At 36.3% G+C, this 12,855-nt stretch overlaps 2 protein-coding genes across 6 annotated transcripts; both read left to right on the forward strand.

Moving 5' to 3' along the window:
* Positions 1-970: 970 nt before the first annotated feature.
* Positions 971-9,870, forward strand: LOC105972818 (NAC domain-containing protein 68-like). 5 transcript variants are annotated; one of them, XM_088816774.1, is made up of 6 exons: positions 971-1,005; positions 8,199-8,315; positions 8,670-8,977; positions 9,095-9,398; positions 9,480-9,500; positions 9,540-9,870. In XM_088816774.1, the coding sequence occupies exons 1-6, from the start codon at positions 975-977 to the stop codon at positions 9,800-9,802; spliced, it is 1,044 nt and encodes a 347-aa protein (XP_088672900.1). In that variant the 5' UTR covers positions 971-974; the 3' UTR covers positions 9,803-9,870. The 5 variants fall into 5 exon arrangements, with proteins under 5 accessions (XP_088672900.1, XP_088672901.1, XP_088672899.1 ...); XM_088816775.1 differs by having other exon boundaries at positions 9,570-9,870; XM_088816773.1 differs by adding an exon at positions 9,399-9,409 and having other exon boundaries at positions 9,095-9,347; positions 9,464-9,870.
* Positions 3,363-5,756, forward strand: LOC148771050 (uncharacterized). Its single transcript, XM_088816776.1, has 2 exons — positions 3,363-4,161; positions 4,429-5,756. The coding sequence occupies exons 1-2, from the start codon at positions 3,855-3,857 to the stop codon at positions 5,133-5,135; spliced, it is 1,014 nt and encodes a 337-aa protein (XP_088672902.1). The 5' UTR covers positions 3,363-3,854; the 3' UTR covers positions 5,136-5,756.
* Positions 9,871-12,855: the final 2,985 nt, after the last annotated feature.

Consider the following 12,855-nt stretch of genomic DNA (forward strand, 5'->3'; position numbering starts at 1 on the left):
ACATTTAAATATCTGAGTATTGTCTTTATATAGTTATATTTCCGCTGCATGTTTGTTTAAGTGTCATAACACTTAAGACAACATCTCTGTATTAAACGAACTCGGGACCATAAATTCTTTCACACACCTTCTAGGATTCATAACAATTTGTTCTAATTTACTTATTTGCTATTGAGCTATTTTTTTTCAATTGAAAAGATATTAATCAAATAATTGATGTGTTTTAATTTATTTATTTGTAGTTGGATGATTGTGTTTTGTGTCGGATTTATAAGAAACTTCCTCAGGATCCTTCGACGAAGAAACCGAAAAAAATGAAATTCAACGAGGATTCTTCGACGCCGACTCCGAAAAAATTGAAATCCATGAAAAGCGACGACATTTTCGATCCGGAGCACATTTTCAATCCGGAGCAATTGTCACCAACAGTATCGATGTAATCAATAGTTTTGGTTTTTGTTTATAGTTGGTTTTGTCTATGTTACAGATAATGAATTGAGATTCTATTAGTTTCACATTATTAATTGTTTATTTTTTTCTTTTATTATTAATATTATTGTTATTATTATTGTTTTTTTGGTGAACTCATTTTGCATGTCTGTTTGATCAATTTCATAGTGTTTGATGTTTCGATCAATTTCATGATTTTAGAGAATTGATTTTCTTAATTTGAAAGCCATTAAAAATTTAATTATTGTGATTTTAAAATATCTATATTCACTCATAATTAGAATTGGATAAGTATAATTTATTTTCCACACAAATAATAAATCATTAACCAAACTATGTAATCAAAATTCAAGATAAACTTCAGGTGTGTTTCAAGAACTTAGGACTCTATTAACGCTGAACAAGTACGCTATGTTTTTTACTCTCATAAGAATTATATTGTAATGACATTGTATATGTATATATATGTATGTATATGTTACTCCCTCCAAAAAAAAAATATATCAGAAATTCAAAGAAAAGTGATGGAGTTTCCACCAGGTATTCGTTTCAAGCCTAAGTGTTAGAATCCGAGAGGATTCTATTTCGGTTTTTCAACACGTGTGCGAAAAACGTGTATAAAAACTAGGGAAGTTTCCTTAGTTCTTTAAACTCTTATTTTGTCATTAATTTATTTAATTGCCTAAGTGTTTTATTAACAAGGAATTTATTTGTCTAAGACTTTCCTTGTTTACATAACTCTTTTTTCCTTACGTGAAGATTATATCTAACCTAATGGGCTCTAATTTTGTAGGGCTCTACTAATTCAGCTAAGGAAGTATAAGAAGGGCAGCATCAACGTTTTTATACGTTGTCCCTTTTATTTTGAGAGAAAACTATTTTCTGCTCTTACGTTGCTGCTCCAGAATTCCTGATCTTAAATCGAGAAGAAAATACAGAAAAAGGAGTTTGCTTCTTTCACCGAAAAGAAGATCGGTTCTTCGGGAGGAGAACTCAGAAGATCTCGGGAGGAGGTCGATCCGCCGACTGAGGGACTCAGCGTTGAAGGAATTTCAACCGTGCGGAAAGGGACGTGCTCCAAAGTGAAGATTCACAATTCAGCGTAGGATACAAGAACGGCGTCGACAAAGAGGGAGTCTTTGCATTTTCGATTAAGTCCTATTACTGTATTCGTAAAACTAAAAATTAGTGAATTTCATTTGCAGGTCCCCGTGGATGTAGGGTACAATTGTATCCGAACCACTTTAAAATTTGTGTCTTTTTATTACTGTTCCATTAACTGTTGCAACTCTTCGTAAAACAGTAGAACAGTAGCTAAAACTGAATCTGGGATTTATCGGACACAAATTTATAATTAATTTGCACGAAATAATTCTAACAATTGGCATCAAGAGCCTGTCACTAAATATATCTAGTGAGATTTTGGGAACTGATTACTCTTATTTTGTGCAGATATGAATACTCAACGAGAAGGATCTTCAACTACTCGTCCACCTCTTCTAATCGGCTCCAACTACTCATACTGGAAATAAAAAATGAAGATGTTTATCAAATCCATAGATGAGAGAGCATGGCGCGCCATCATAACTGGTTGGACACCTCCCATGATCAAAGGAGAAGACAAAGAGGAAGTATTCAAACCAGAAGCAGATTGGAGTGATGGAGAAATACTACTCGCAAACTACAACTCGAGGGCCCTAAACGCAATATTTAGTGGTGTTGATGATAATCAATTTAAACTAATAGCGTCATGTGAATCTGCAAAGAGAGCTTGGGAAATTCTTCAAGTCACATACGAAGGAACGTCAACTGTAAGGACATCCAAGTTACAGATGTTGGCCACCAAATTCGAAAATTTGAAGATGGAGGAGAATGAGACGATCACTGACTTCCATGCTAAATTATGTGATATCTCAAATGAATCATACGCACTCGGTGAACCATACTCAGAAAGCAAATTAGTGAGAAAAGCTATGCGCTCATTACCTGAAAGATTCGCTTACCGAATTGCTGCCATTGAAGAAGTCAGAGACGTTGACACGCTCAAACTAGACGAACTCATGGGGAAACTTCTAGCACAAGAACTCAATCATGGTGAAAATCATCGTGAAAAGTCTAGAGAAAAGAAGATAGCCTTTCAAGCAGAAACATCATATGCAACGCCCCAAAATTCGTCAACTCAAGAAGATGAGCAAACAGTTGAAGAATCCTTGGCACTACTATCGAAAAATTTTGGGAAATTTCTCAAAAAGATCGAAAAAAGGGGAAATCTTTCAAGCACAGGGAAACCCGTGAATTTTCAAAATTCTAGGAGAAATTCAAATCAAGATAACTCGGAGGAGTCAAAACCAAGAAGAATACAATGTCGAGAATGCGAAGGCTTTGGTCACATTCAATCAGAATGCGCAAACACCCTGAAGAAAAAGAAGAAAATGTCACTTACTACTGGTTGGAGCGATGAAGAAGAATCTGATGATGACCAAGGAAACAACAATCAAGTCACTAACTTTGTAGCATTCAGCAGCAAAGTTCCTCTGGACAGCTCAGAATCAACTGTTGCTTCAACTGTTGCAACAGACTGTGAAACAGAATCCAGGTATGAAAATATGTGTTCTGATTATAAAAAAAATCTAAACGAAAATTCTTCTTTTGCAGAGGATCCGAACAGCAGCAGTGATGAGGAAGAACCAACCTTGGATGAAGTAAAGGAGGTATATGAAAAAATGTACCAAAAATGGCTCGACGTCGTTAAGGTAAATAACTTCCTGGAAAAGGAGAAGTTTGTGCTTGTAGAGGAAAACAAGACACTAAAGGTAAGAATCTCTACTCTTGAGGAAAGGGTCATATCTAGTGATCAAGAGAAAAATAGTTTGCAGGCTAAACTTACTCAAACTCAAGAAGCAATTGCAAAATTAAACTTGGGTAGAGGTAATCTAGATGAAATCTTAAGCAACAACAAGCCAAACTATAATCGTCTAGCCATAGGAGGGAGTCAGCTACCCAAAGTTGATCTAAAGCGAAAGGAAGATCAAAACAGAAAAATCAACTTTGTTAAACAAGCTTCTGTCTCACAAACAGTTGCAACTGTTGAAGCAACGAAACACAATTCAAAGAAAAGGTTTATTCCCACTTGTTTTTTCTGTCAAAATCCAGGTCACATACGTCCTAGATGTTTCAAATATTTAAAACTTGTGAAAAAGCTTGTGGCTCGTTCTCTTTACTCTGCTAGGGCTGATTATTTTCCTTCACCCTCTCAAAAACCCAAAAATAAAATTGATATTTCCAATAGACCTCAGCAAAAAATTTGGGTTGAAAAGTCCACGTTTAAATGCTTATCTGCGATTACTTCTTTAAAAGCAAGTACTACTAATGATTGGTATTTTGACAGTGGGTGTTCACGACATATGACCGGTGTTAAAGAGTTTCTGAAAAACTACCAACAAATCACCGGTGGAGCTGTTACCTTTGGAAACGGAAAAAAGGGTGAAGTGCTAGGGAAAGGATCGCTAAATCATGAGAATCTGCCAAAGTTGAAGAATGTACTACTTGTAGAAGGACTCACGTCAAATCTGATAAGCATCAGCCAGCTATGTGATCAAGATCTTGAAGTCAGATTCAACAAATTCGCATGTCGAGTATTAGACAAAGACGAGAATTGTGTTATTCAAGGAACTCGATCATCTGACAACTGCTATATTCTTGTCTCTGCTGGTATGAACTGTTTCAACAGTCTGTCAGACTCTACAGTGCTTTGGCACAAAAGAATATCTCATGAATTCTCCGCACCTAAAACACCTCAACAAAATGGAGTGGTTGAACGCAAAAATCGCACTCTGCAAGAGATGGTCAGGGTCATGATGAACGCAAAGGAGATCGCTCATCGTTTTTGGGCAGAAGCAGTTAACACTGCATGTCATATTATAAATCGAGTCTATCTTCGACCAGGTACCACTAAAACTCCGTACGAAATTTGGAAAGGACCACTGGAAGAGGAACCAACAAAGGAATCGGAAAACAGCTCCAGTGTCGCACCAACAGTTCCAACAGTTGATGCAGCCTCTACCAATTCAGAAGAAAGTGACGTCAATTCTGAAACAGGAGACGAAGCTGAAGTCAGGCCTCTCGAATTGGATGATCAAACTCACAAGGAACCCTCAAGAAGAGTAAAAAAGAATCATCCAGTGGATCAAGTCATTGGCCCGGTAGAAGAAGGAATTCAAACCCGAGGCTTTAGCGATGCTGATTGGGCAGGTGATGCAGACGATCGAAAAAGCACAACTGGAGGATGTTTCTATCTTGGGAACAATCTCGTGTCCTGGTACAGCAAAAAACAGAATAGTATCTCGCTTTCCACTGCTGAATCGGAATATATCGCCGCTGGTAGTTGTTGTGCCCAACTCTTATGGATGAAACAAATGGTATGTGATTATGGTATTAGTCAAGATTTATTGCATATTTATTGTGACAATATGAGTGCGATTAATATTTGCAAGAATCCAGTACAGCACTCTCGAACTAAGCATATTGAAATTCGCTACCATTTCATTAGAAATCTTGTAGAGGAAGGAACTGTCTCATTAGAGTATGTCACAATGGAGAAACAACTTGCTGACATCTTTACTAAACCCCTAGATGCACAAAGGTTTGATTCCTTGCGAAATTCGCTTGGAATTTGTATTGTCTGACCTGTGCAGTTGCATAAACTGTTGCAACAGTCTGTGTCCAGACTTGCAACTTTTAAAGTTTTATGGACACATCACGCATACTGCATTTTGTTCATCTAGGTTATGCATTAGACATATTGCATGTGATGAGACCCCTTGTGTATTGGATACTATCTGTACTTTCGAATCTTGTGAGGTAGAACTTCATCATTCCCCAAATGATAGCTACAGAGGTTTTAGCTTATTTACTACCCTTCACAGTCTTGTCATGGTTGAACACACTCATAAGGTAAAGCTGCCGCTCCAAATGAGTGAAAGCTACTCTTGAATTTTCGTTAATTCTATATATAAAATGTCAATCAATTGGTCTGTGAATAGTTCGAAGCCTTTTTGAGTTGAGTCAGTAAATCACGTGGCCGAAAGCTCGCTACAAGGCTCAATTAGAAAGCCCAAGGGACTACACATTGCACGACCATTATAAATTTTATATGCGGTCAGTGAATAGTTCGAAGCCTTTTTGAGTCGAGCCGGTAAACCACATGACCGAACACTCACTACACGACTCAATTAGAAAGCCCAGGGGACTACACATTGCACGATCATAACTATCTCGCTATTTTAATTGCTCTGCTCTTCATGAATAAGCTACCTTTGATAGTGTGTGTATGCTGCCTAATAAGAGTGTTTTTGTGCTTGATTTGAGGATACTAAATTTGCTGTTAGTCTCCTTAGTCTATCTCTTGGAGCTTGCTTTTTGTTAAAATTGAAGATAAACCCCATGGTTTGATAGTCCTAATAGTATCCTATTCACTTGTGTTTATTCACTCATTTTTTTCTCACGTTTATTTTTCGTCTTAGTTATTTGCCTCTGCATGTTAGGCATTTATTTATTTATTTATTAAAAAAAAAAAAAAAAAAAAAAAAATTCCGGGGTGGGTTCGTAATTTTTGGCGGTAATATATTTCTTCGGAGTAACTCACTGTTCTGAGCATTTTTTTCTTCTCGAAGTTTATTTGAACTGTGTTGGGCTTCATATGCGAAAGTTGAGAGTTGCTGTATCTGAATTTGATTTTCATTAATTGAATTTATTGTGAGCATAATTATTATATTTGCAATTCTCTCACTTGACTATTCCTAATTGCTAAACTACCCCTGAGCAGAGCAACAGTCATCCTTGGAGAATCCCGTATTCAATTTTTTTCTCTCCAATTTTTCTTCTTCCCTACTGCTCTGTTTGCTTCTTCTTCTTCTTTTGCAGCAAAACCCCAAAAATTCAACACAGTCGAAGGGAATCAACAACATCGTCATGGGCAAAAGAAAAAAAAAAAAAAAAAAAAAAAAAATTCGGTGGTTCATCCTCGTCGTCCAAACGACGGTCCTCACGGCCGCCTTCGTCGAGAATTTTGGCAATCTGCCACTCATTTTGGTCCCTAGGTTTTCTCCACCGCTGTCGCCGCCAGTCTCACCGCCGTCACCGTTCATCTATTCTCCACCATCTCCTCCACTGCCACACTCGCCGGCTGCCCAATCGTCACCACTACCGTGTGCACCGCCATCGCACCACCCAAACCGGCCTCACCTGCAACCCGCCACCTCGCCGCTCTCGTCGACGCGTTACTCACTCTGCCTCGCCTTCCGCTACTCGCACCACCGCAGGTCACTCTGCACCGGATCCCGTGGTGCCTATCTCTGCTGTCGATGCTTTTAATTCTCGGTTCTTTCTCCGAGCGCATCAAACCCGGTGGCGTCTGTCAAGTGGTTCATGATTTTTATGCCAACCTATCTAGTGGGGTCTCTGATTGTCGAAGTCGTTTTTACGAAAAAGAAACTCGACTATTTTACTGCCCTTGCTCAGAAAGGGGGAGATTATTCTTGAGGGGGAGTTGACAACGAAGCATCAACCCAGGAGGAACCGCATACAGGGGGAGCTGATGCAGCTGCTGGAACTACTACTGATCCAACTGTTGTTGCTCCAACTGTTCCAACAGTTGATGGTACAACAGCTGAAGTTGATACGAATGATGACGAGGAGTTGTTCGTTGATGCTGAATATATTCTGGATTAGTTTTTTTTGTGGTTGTCGAATTCATTTTCTGAACAACGGCCTCTAATAGTCTGCTAGGCTTAACTTTTTTCTTGTTTTGTTAACTGCTGTTTTCTTTAACTGTTCTAACAGTTACTCTATTATGCTGTCTAATGTTTTGTCAGGTATTTGATCAAGGGGGAGGACTTGATTATAATAAATAGATGACAAAGGGGGAGATTGTTAGAATCCGAGAGGATTCTATTTCGGTTTTTCAACACGTGTGCGAAAAACGTGTATAAAAACTAGGGAAGTTTCCTTAGTTCTTTAAACTCTTATTTTGTCATTAATTTATTTAATTGCCTAAGTGTTTTATTAACAAGGAATTTATTTGTCTAAGACTTTCCTTGTTTACATAACTCTTTTTTCCTTACGTGAAGATTATATCTAACCTAATGGGCTTTAATTTTGTAGGGCTCTACTAATTCACCTAAGGAAGTATAAGAAGGGCAGCATCAGCGTTTTTATACGTTGTCCCTTTTATTTTGAGAGAAAACTATTTTCTGCTCTTACGTTGCTGCTCCAGAATTCCTGATCTTAAATCGAGAAGAAAATACAGAAAAAGGAGTTTGCTTCTTTCACCGAAAAGAAGATCGGTTCTTCGGGAGGAGAACTCAGAAGATCTCGGGAGGAGGTCGATCCGCCGACTGAGGGACTCAGCGTTGAAGGAATTTCAACCGTGCGGAAAGGGACGTGCTCCAAAGTGAAGATTCACAATTCAGCGTAGGATACAAGAACGGCGTCGACAAAGAGGGAGTCTTTGCATTTTCGATTAAGTCCTATTACTGTATTCGTAAAACTAAAAATTAGTGAATTTCATTTGCAGGTCCCCGTGGATGTAGGGTACAATTGTATCCGAACCACTTTAAAATTTGTGTCTTTTTATTACTGTTCCATTAACTGTTGCAACTCTTCGTAAAACAGTAGAACAGTAGCTAAAACTGAATCTGGGATTTATCGGACACAAATTTATAATTAATTTGCACGAAATAATTCTAACACTAAGGATGAAGAACTCATCGTTTTCTACTTGAAGCCAAAGGTCGACGAACAGCCTGTCCCTCCTTCTGAAATAAACATCGTCGATTTTTACCAGTACGATCCTCAGACGCTAGCAGGTAAATTAAAAATATGTTTCTTTTTTACGATATCAAATATTCTTAATTGATTTGAATTAACTATTGATCTGATCATGCATGAAAATATTAGTATATTATTCCTGGATTTCTGTTTTTTTAATATTAGGGTTCAAATTAATTGGTACTTTTTCTTTTCTGTTTTTAATTATATATAATTGATTTGAACATATGTTCCTTTTAGGGTTGAATAATCTTTTTGAACATGCATGTGATGCTACGTGAAATAAATATACCAGCTCTTTTTTTTAGGGTTTAATTTTATTCTAACTTAGATTCTTGTATCTCACCAGATGTAAAATTAACATTATTATTTATTATTTATTATTTATGCAGATGAACATCCTTCTCGACTCGGGCAAAAGGAATGGTATTTTTTCACGTTTCGGGAGAAGAAGTATCAGAACGGAAAGAGGCCTAATCGATCGGCTGGCAATGGCTATTGGAAGGCCACCGCAGCAGATAAGCCTATACACCTTGATCAGACGGAACAAATCATTGGTTACAAGAAGAATTTAGTATATTACGAAGGAGATCATAAATATTCACGAAAGACCGATTGGATTATGCACGAGTACAAGTTACCTATTGCAGACCCTACTCCTAAAACAGAAAAACTCCCAGAAGATGAGAATGATATGAGGGTACGTGTTATATTTTGGTTATTTTCCGGCGTAGTCGTAATTTTTTTTTTCCCTCTTAATTTAAATATTTGAAGCTATTTACTGATTGTCGGTTTATTCCCGATTAATTATTTGCAGTTGGACAGTTGGGTGATATGCCGAATCCACAAGAGAGAAACAAAGTCGAACAAGGCTGAATTGGACGACAACAACACACATGTTGCGTTACCACCACCACCACAAGAAATGGATGAACAACGACACCACCAGCACCAGCAGCAGCACCACCACCACCACCACCAATATAATCCTTTTCCACTAGTAGACGATTTTTTCCCGGAAGACGACGTATACTACGGCCAGTATGATTTGCAACCACCACAACAAATGCATTATCAGCAACAACAAGACGGTTTCTTCCAACCACGACAACAAGACGAAGGTTTCCAACCGCAACAACAACAAGACGAATGTTTCCAACCGCAACAACAACAAGACGGTTTCTTCCAACCACGACAACAAGACGAAGGTTTCCAACCGCAACAACAACAAGAAGGTTTCTTCCAACCACGACAACAAGACGAAGGTTTCCAACCGCAACAACAACAAGATGAAGGTTTCCAACCGCAACAACAACAAGACGGTTTCTTCCAACCACGACAACAAGACAAAGGTTTCCAACCACAACAACAACAAGACGGTTTCTTCCAACCACGACAACAAGACGAAGGTTTCCAACCGCAACAACAATCAGACGGGTTTTTCGGTTTCTTCCAACCACAACAAGACGAGGAGTACTCCGAATATGTAGCGAGCTTATTATATTACAGAAGTTTGTCTAGTTAATTAAATTATCTATGCATCTTCAAAATTGTTAAGTCGCATTTTTTTTAATGGATAAAGCCAATTGTAGATTATCCAGGGAATATATATATGTATGTTTAAATTTAACTGTTGAAGCTATGCATATCTATGTATTAATTTTAATATTTGAAATTCAATTTATTCATACACATACTTACAAAATACATACACATGCATAATATGTACCTCAGTAAAACAAGTAGATATCAATGTTGGTATTTCTGATAAGGTAAAATTTCAACCACGGACCACTGTCATATTTTTATAACATGCACAACATTGAAAAAATAATTTTGAAATGGGAATCGACATCCAGGAATATTGGTTATTACTTATTTGTTATACTCACTACAAGAAATTTTATATTTCACAATGACGTTTTTTGTTGTTGAAAGGGTAAAATTTCGTTGCCAATACAATTCAGAACGATTTTTTTTTTGTTGCCATGTTCGTTGCCAAATCCTCGTTGCTGAAAGTTCATGGCAACGAAAATAAAAAATCGTTGTGCATACACTATTATCGGCAACGAATCTATTTCGTCACCCAAAATACATCGTTGCAAATACGTTTATAATCTAGAACGAATTTGTTTCGTTGCCAATACATTTATTATATGCAACAATTTTATTTCGTCGCCAATGTATTTAGTATACGCAACGAATTTATTTCATTGTAAAAGATATGTATGCACAACGAATTTATTTCGTTGCAAAAGATATATAAATAGAAAACAAAATATACCAATATGTGTGCCGACCCGACGCACATCCCCGACCCGACTCACATCCCCGACCCCGACCTATTCGAAATCGGAACTGTTGGGTCGAACTCAGGGCTGGCCCAACGGGCCACAATTGATAAATGTCAAATATATACAATTTTATTTCGTCGCCAATGTATTTAGTATAACGAATTTATTTCATTGCAAAAGATATGTATGCACAACGATATCGGAACTGCTGGGTCGAACTCAGGGCTGGCCTAACGAGCCACAATTGATAAATGTCAAATATATACAATTTTATTTCGTCGCCAATGTATTTAATATACGCAACAAATTTTTTTCATTGCAAAAGATATGTATGCACAACGAATTTATTTCGTTGCAAAATATATGTAAATAGAAAACAAAATATACCAATATGTGGCAAAAGATATGTATGCACAACGAAATCGGAACTGCTGGGTCGAACTCAGGGCTGGCCCAACGGGCCACAATTGATAAATGTCAAATATATACAATTTTATTTCGTCGCCAATGTATTTAGTATACGCAACGAATTTATTTCATTGCAAAAGATATGTATGCACAACGAATTTATTTCGTTGCAAAAGATATGTAAATAGAAAACAAAATATACCAATATGTGTGCCGACCCGACGCACATCCCCGACCCCGACCTGTTCGAAATCGGAACTGCTGGGTCGAACTCAGGGATGGCCCAACGGGCCACAATTGATAAATTTCAAATATATAGAGACATGATAGTAGAAGGATTTGAACCCTGGTTGATTGCAAGTTATAGACCTCTCCAACCGCTGGGCCAATAGTGCAGTTGTGTAAATAGACTTCAAATAAATTTATAATAATTAAATAGACAAGGTAAAATAATTAAAATAGTTATATAAATAATGTAAAATAAATTATATAAATAAATAATATTAGTGTCATAACGAAAACTATATTTATTTTATGTTCAAAAAAAATAAAATTTACAATAAAACAAATAAGATTTTTCTTGTCATATTTTATTATATATAATATGTATATATATAGTTAATGTATTCTAATAAATTTGAGATTGATGAAATTCTAAAATTAATTAATAAATTCAATATTTTATTAAAATATTTATATCGATTTAATAACATATAAAGTAAATTAAAATCAAGAAAAAATAGTTGGTTTTTAAATTTGCAACGAATATATTTTGTTGCCAAATCTCTTGGAGCATTTACAACAAAAGATTTTGTCGTCGTTCGTCACTTATTGGTGACAAAATAAATTTGTTGCCGTTGTAAATGTATTTACTACAATTTTATATCGTAGCAAAAAGAAATGCTCTTTTGCAACAAACAAAATTGTTGTCTTTCATGAAATTCGTTGCAAAATATATATGATACTATTCACAACAATATATTTCGTTGCCTATGAGATTCAAAGGCAACAAAAATATCTTGTTACAAAAACGTTAATCTTTAGCCACAAATACTATATTTCGTTGCTAAAATATAACTATTGGCAACGAAATTAATTTCGTCAATAAAAAAATCGTTGCCTATTTTGCATTTTCTTGTAGTGACTATTTATTTTATTATTAAAGATTAATTAGTAGTTATATCTGTTATGAATTCTTAAGTGTGGATGACCACAATTACTCACCATCATCAAGCACCATTACTCCCACCATTTACTCACCATTATAGGTCCATAACTCCTTGTAACTCATGACCTTTCATGGTCTTACTTGTACTATATATAGTGTTCCATTGTATTGAGTTGGATACACAAGAAGAAGAAGAGAATAATATATTTGATTCTCTCTATATTACTATGTCAATTCATCTTTGCTTTGTTCTTCTTTATTAGTTTCTCAACACGTTATCAGCACGAATGTTCTATTTCCATTTTCGAGTAAAGATGATCCAAAGAAGATAATTACGTCTCAACCATAGAAGATGAAAAGGGAGTTGATTTCAAATATTTTATTGTTGTTTTAAATTGATTAAATATTAATCATCTTAATTTTGTTGTAGGTGAATTTTCGTGCAATTCACGAGTCTGTACTTCGATGTCTGTTTTGGACCTGATACTGTCCGAATTTCAGAAAATTCAAAATACGAAACTTGTAAAATTTTCTGTTGGATTTTCGGAACATTTTAAATCATCGAAATCGGATCTCGATCAAGAGAGATATGCTTAAAATACTCAGTTCTGCCAGAGCTGTCCCTTGTGCGAATTTTGAACATGATGTTCTAAAAATAAAAGGGACGATTATAGGCCTATAGCCTATATTACATACGAGATTAAAATT

Source organism: Erythranthe guttata, chromosome 4, assembly GCF_056151865.1.
Source record: "Erythranthe guttata isolate IM_541 chromosome 4, IM_541, whole genome shotgun sequence".
NCBI lineage: Eukaryota > Viridiplantae > Streptophyta > Magnoliopsida > Lamiales > Phrymaceae > Erythranthe > Erythranthe guttata.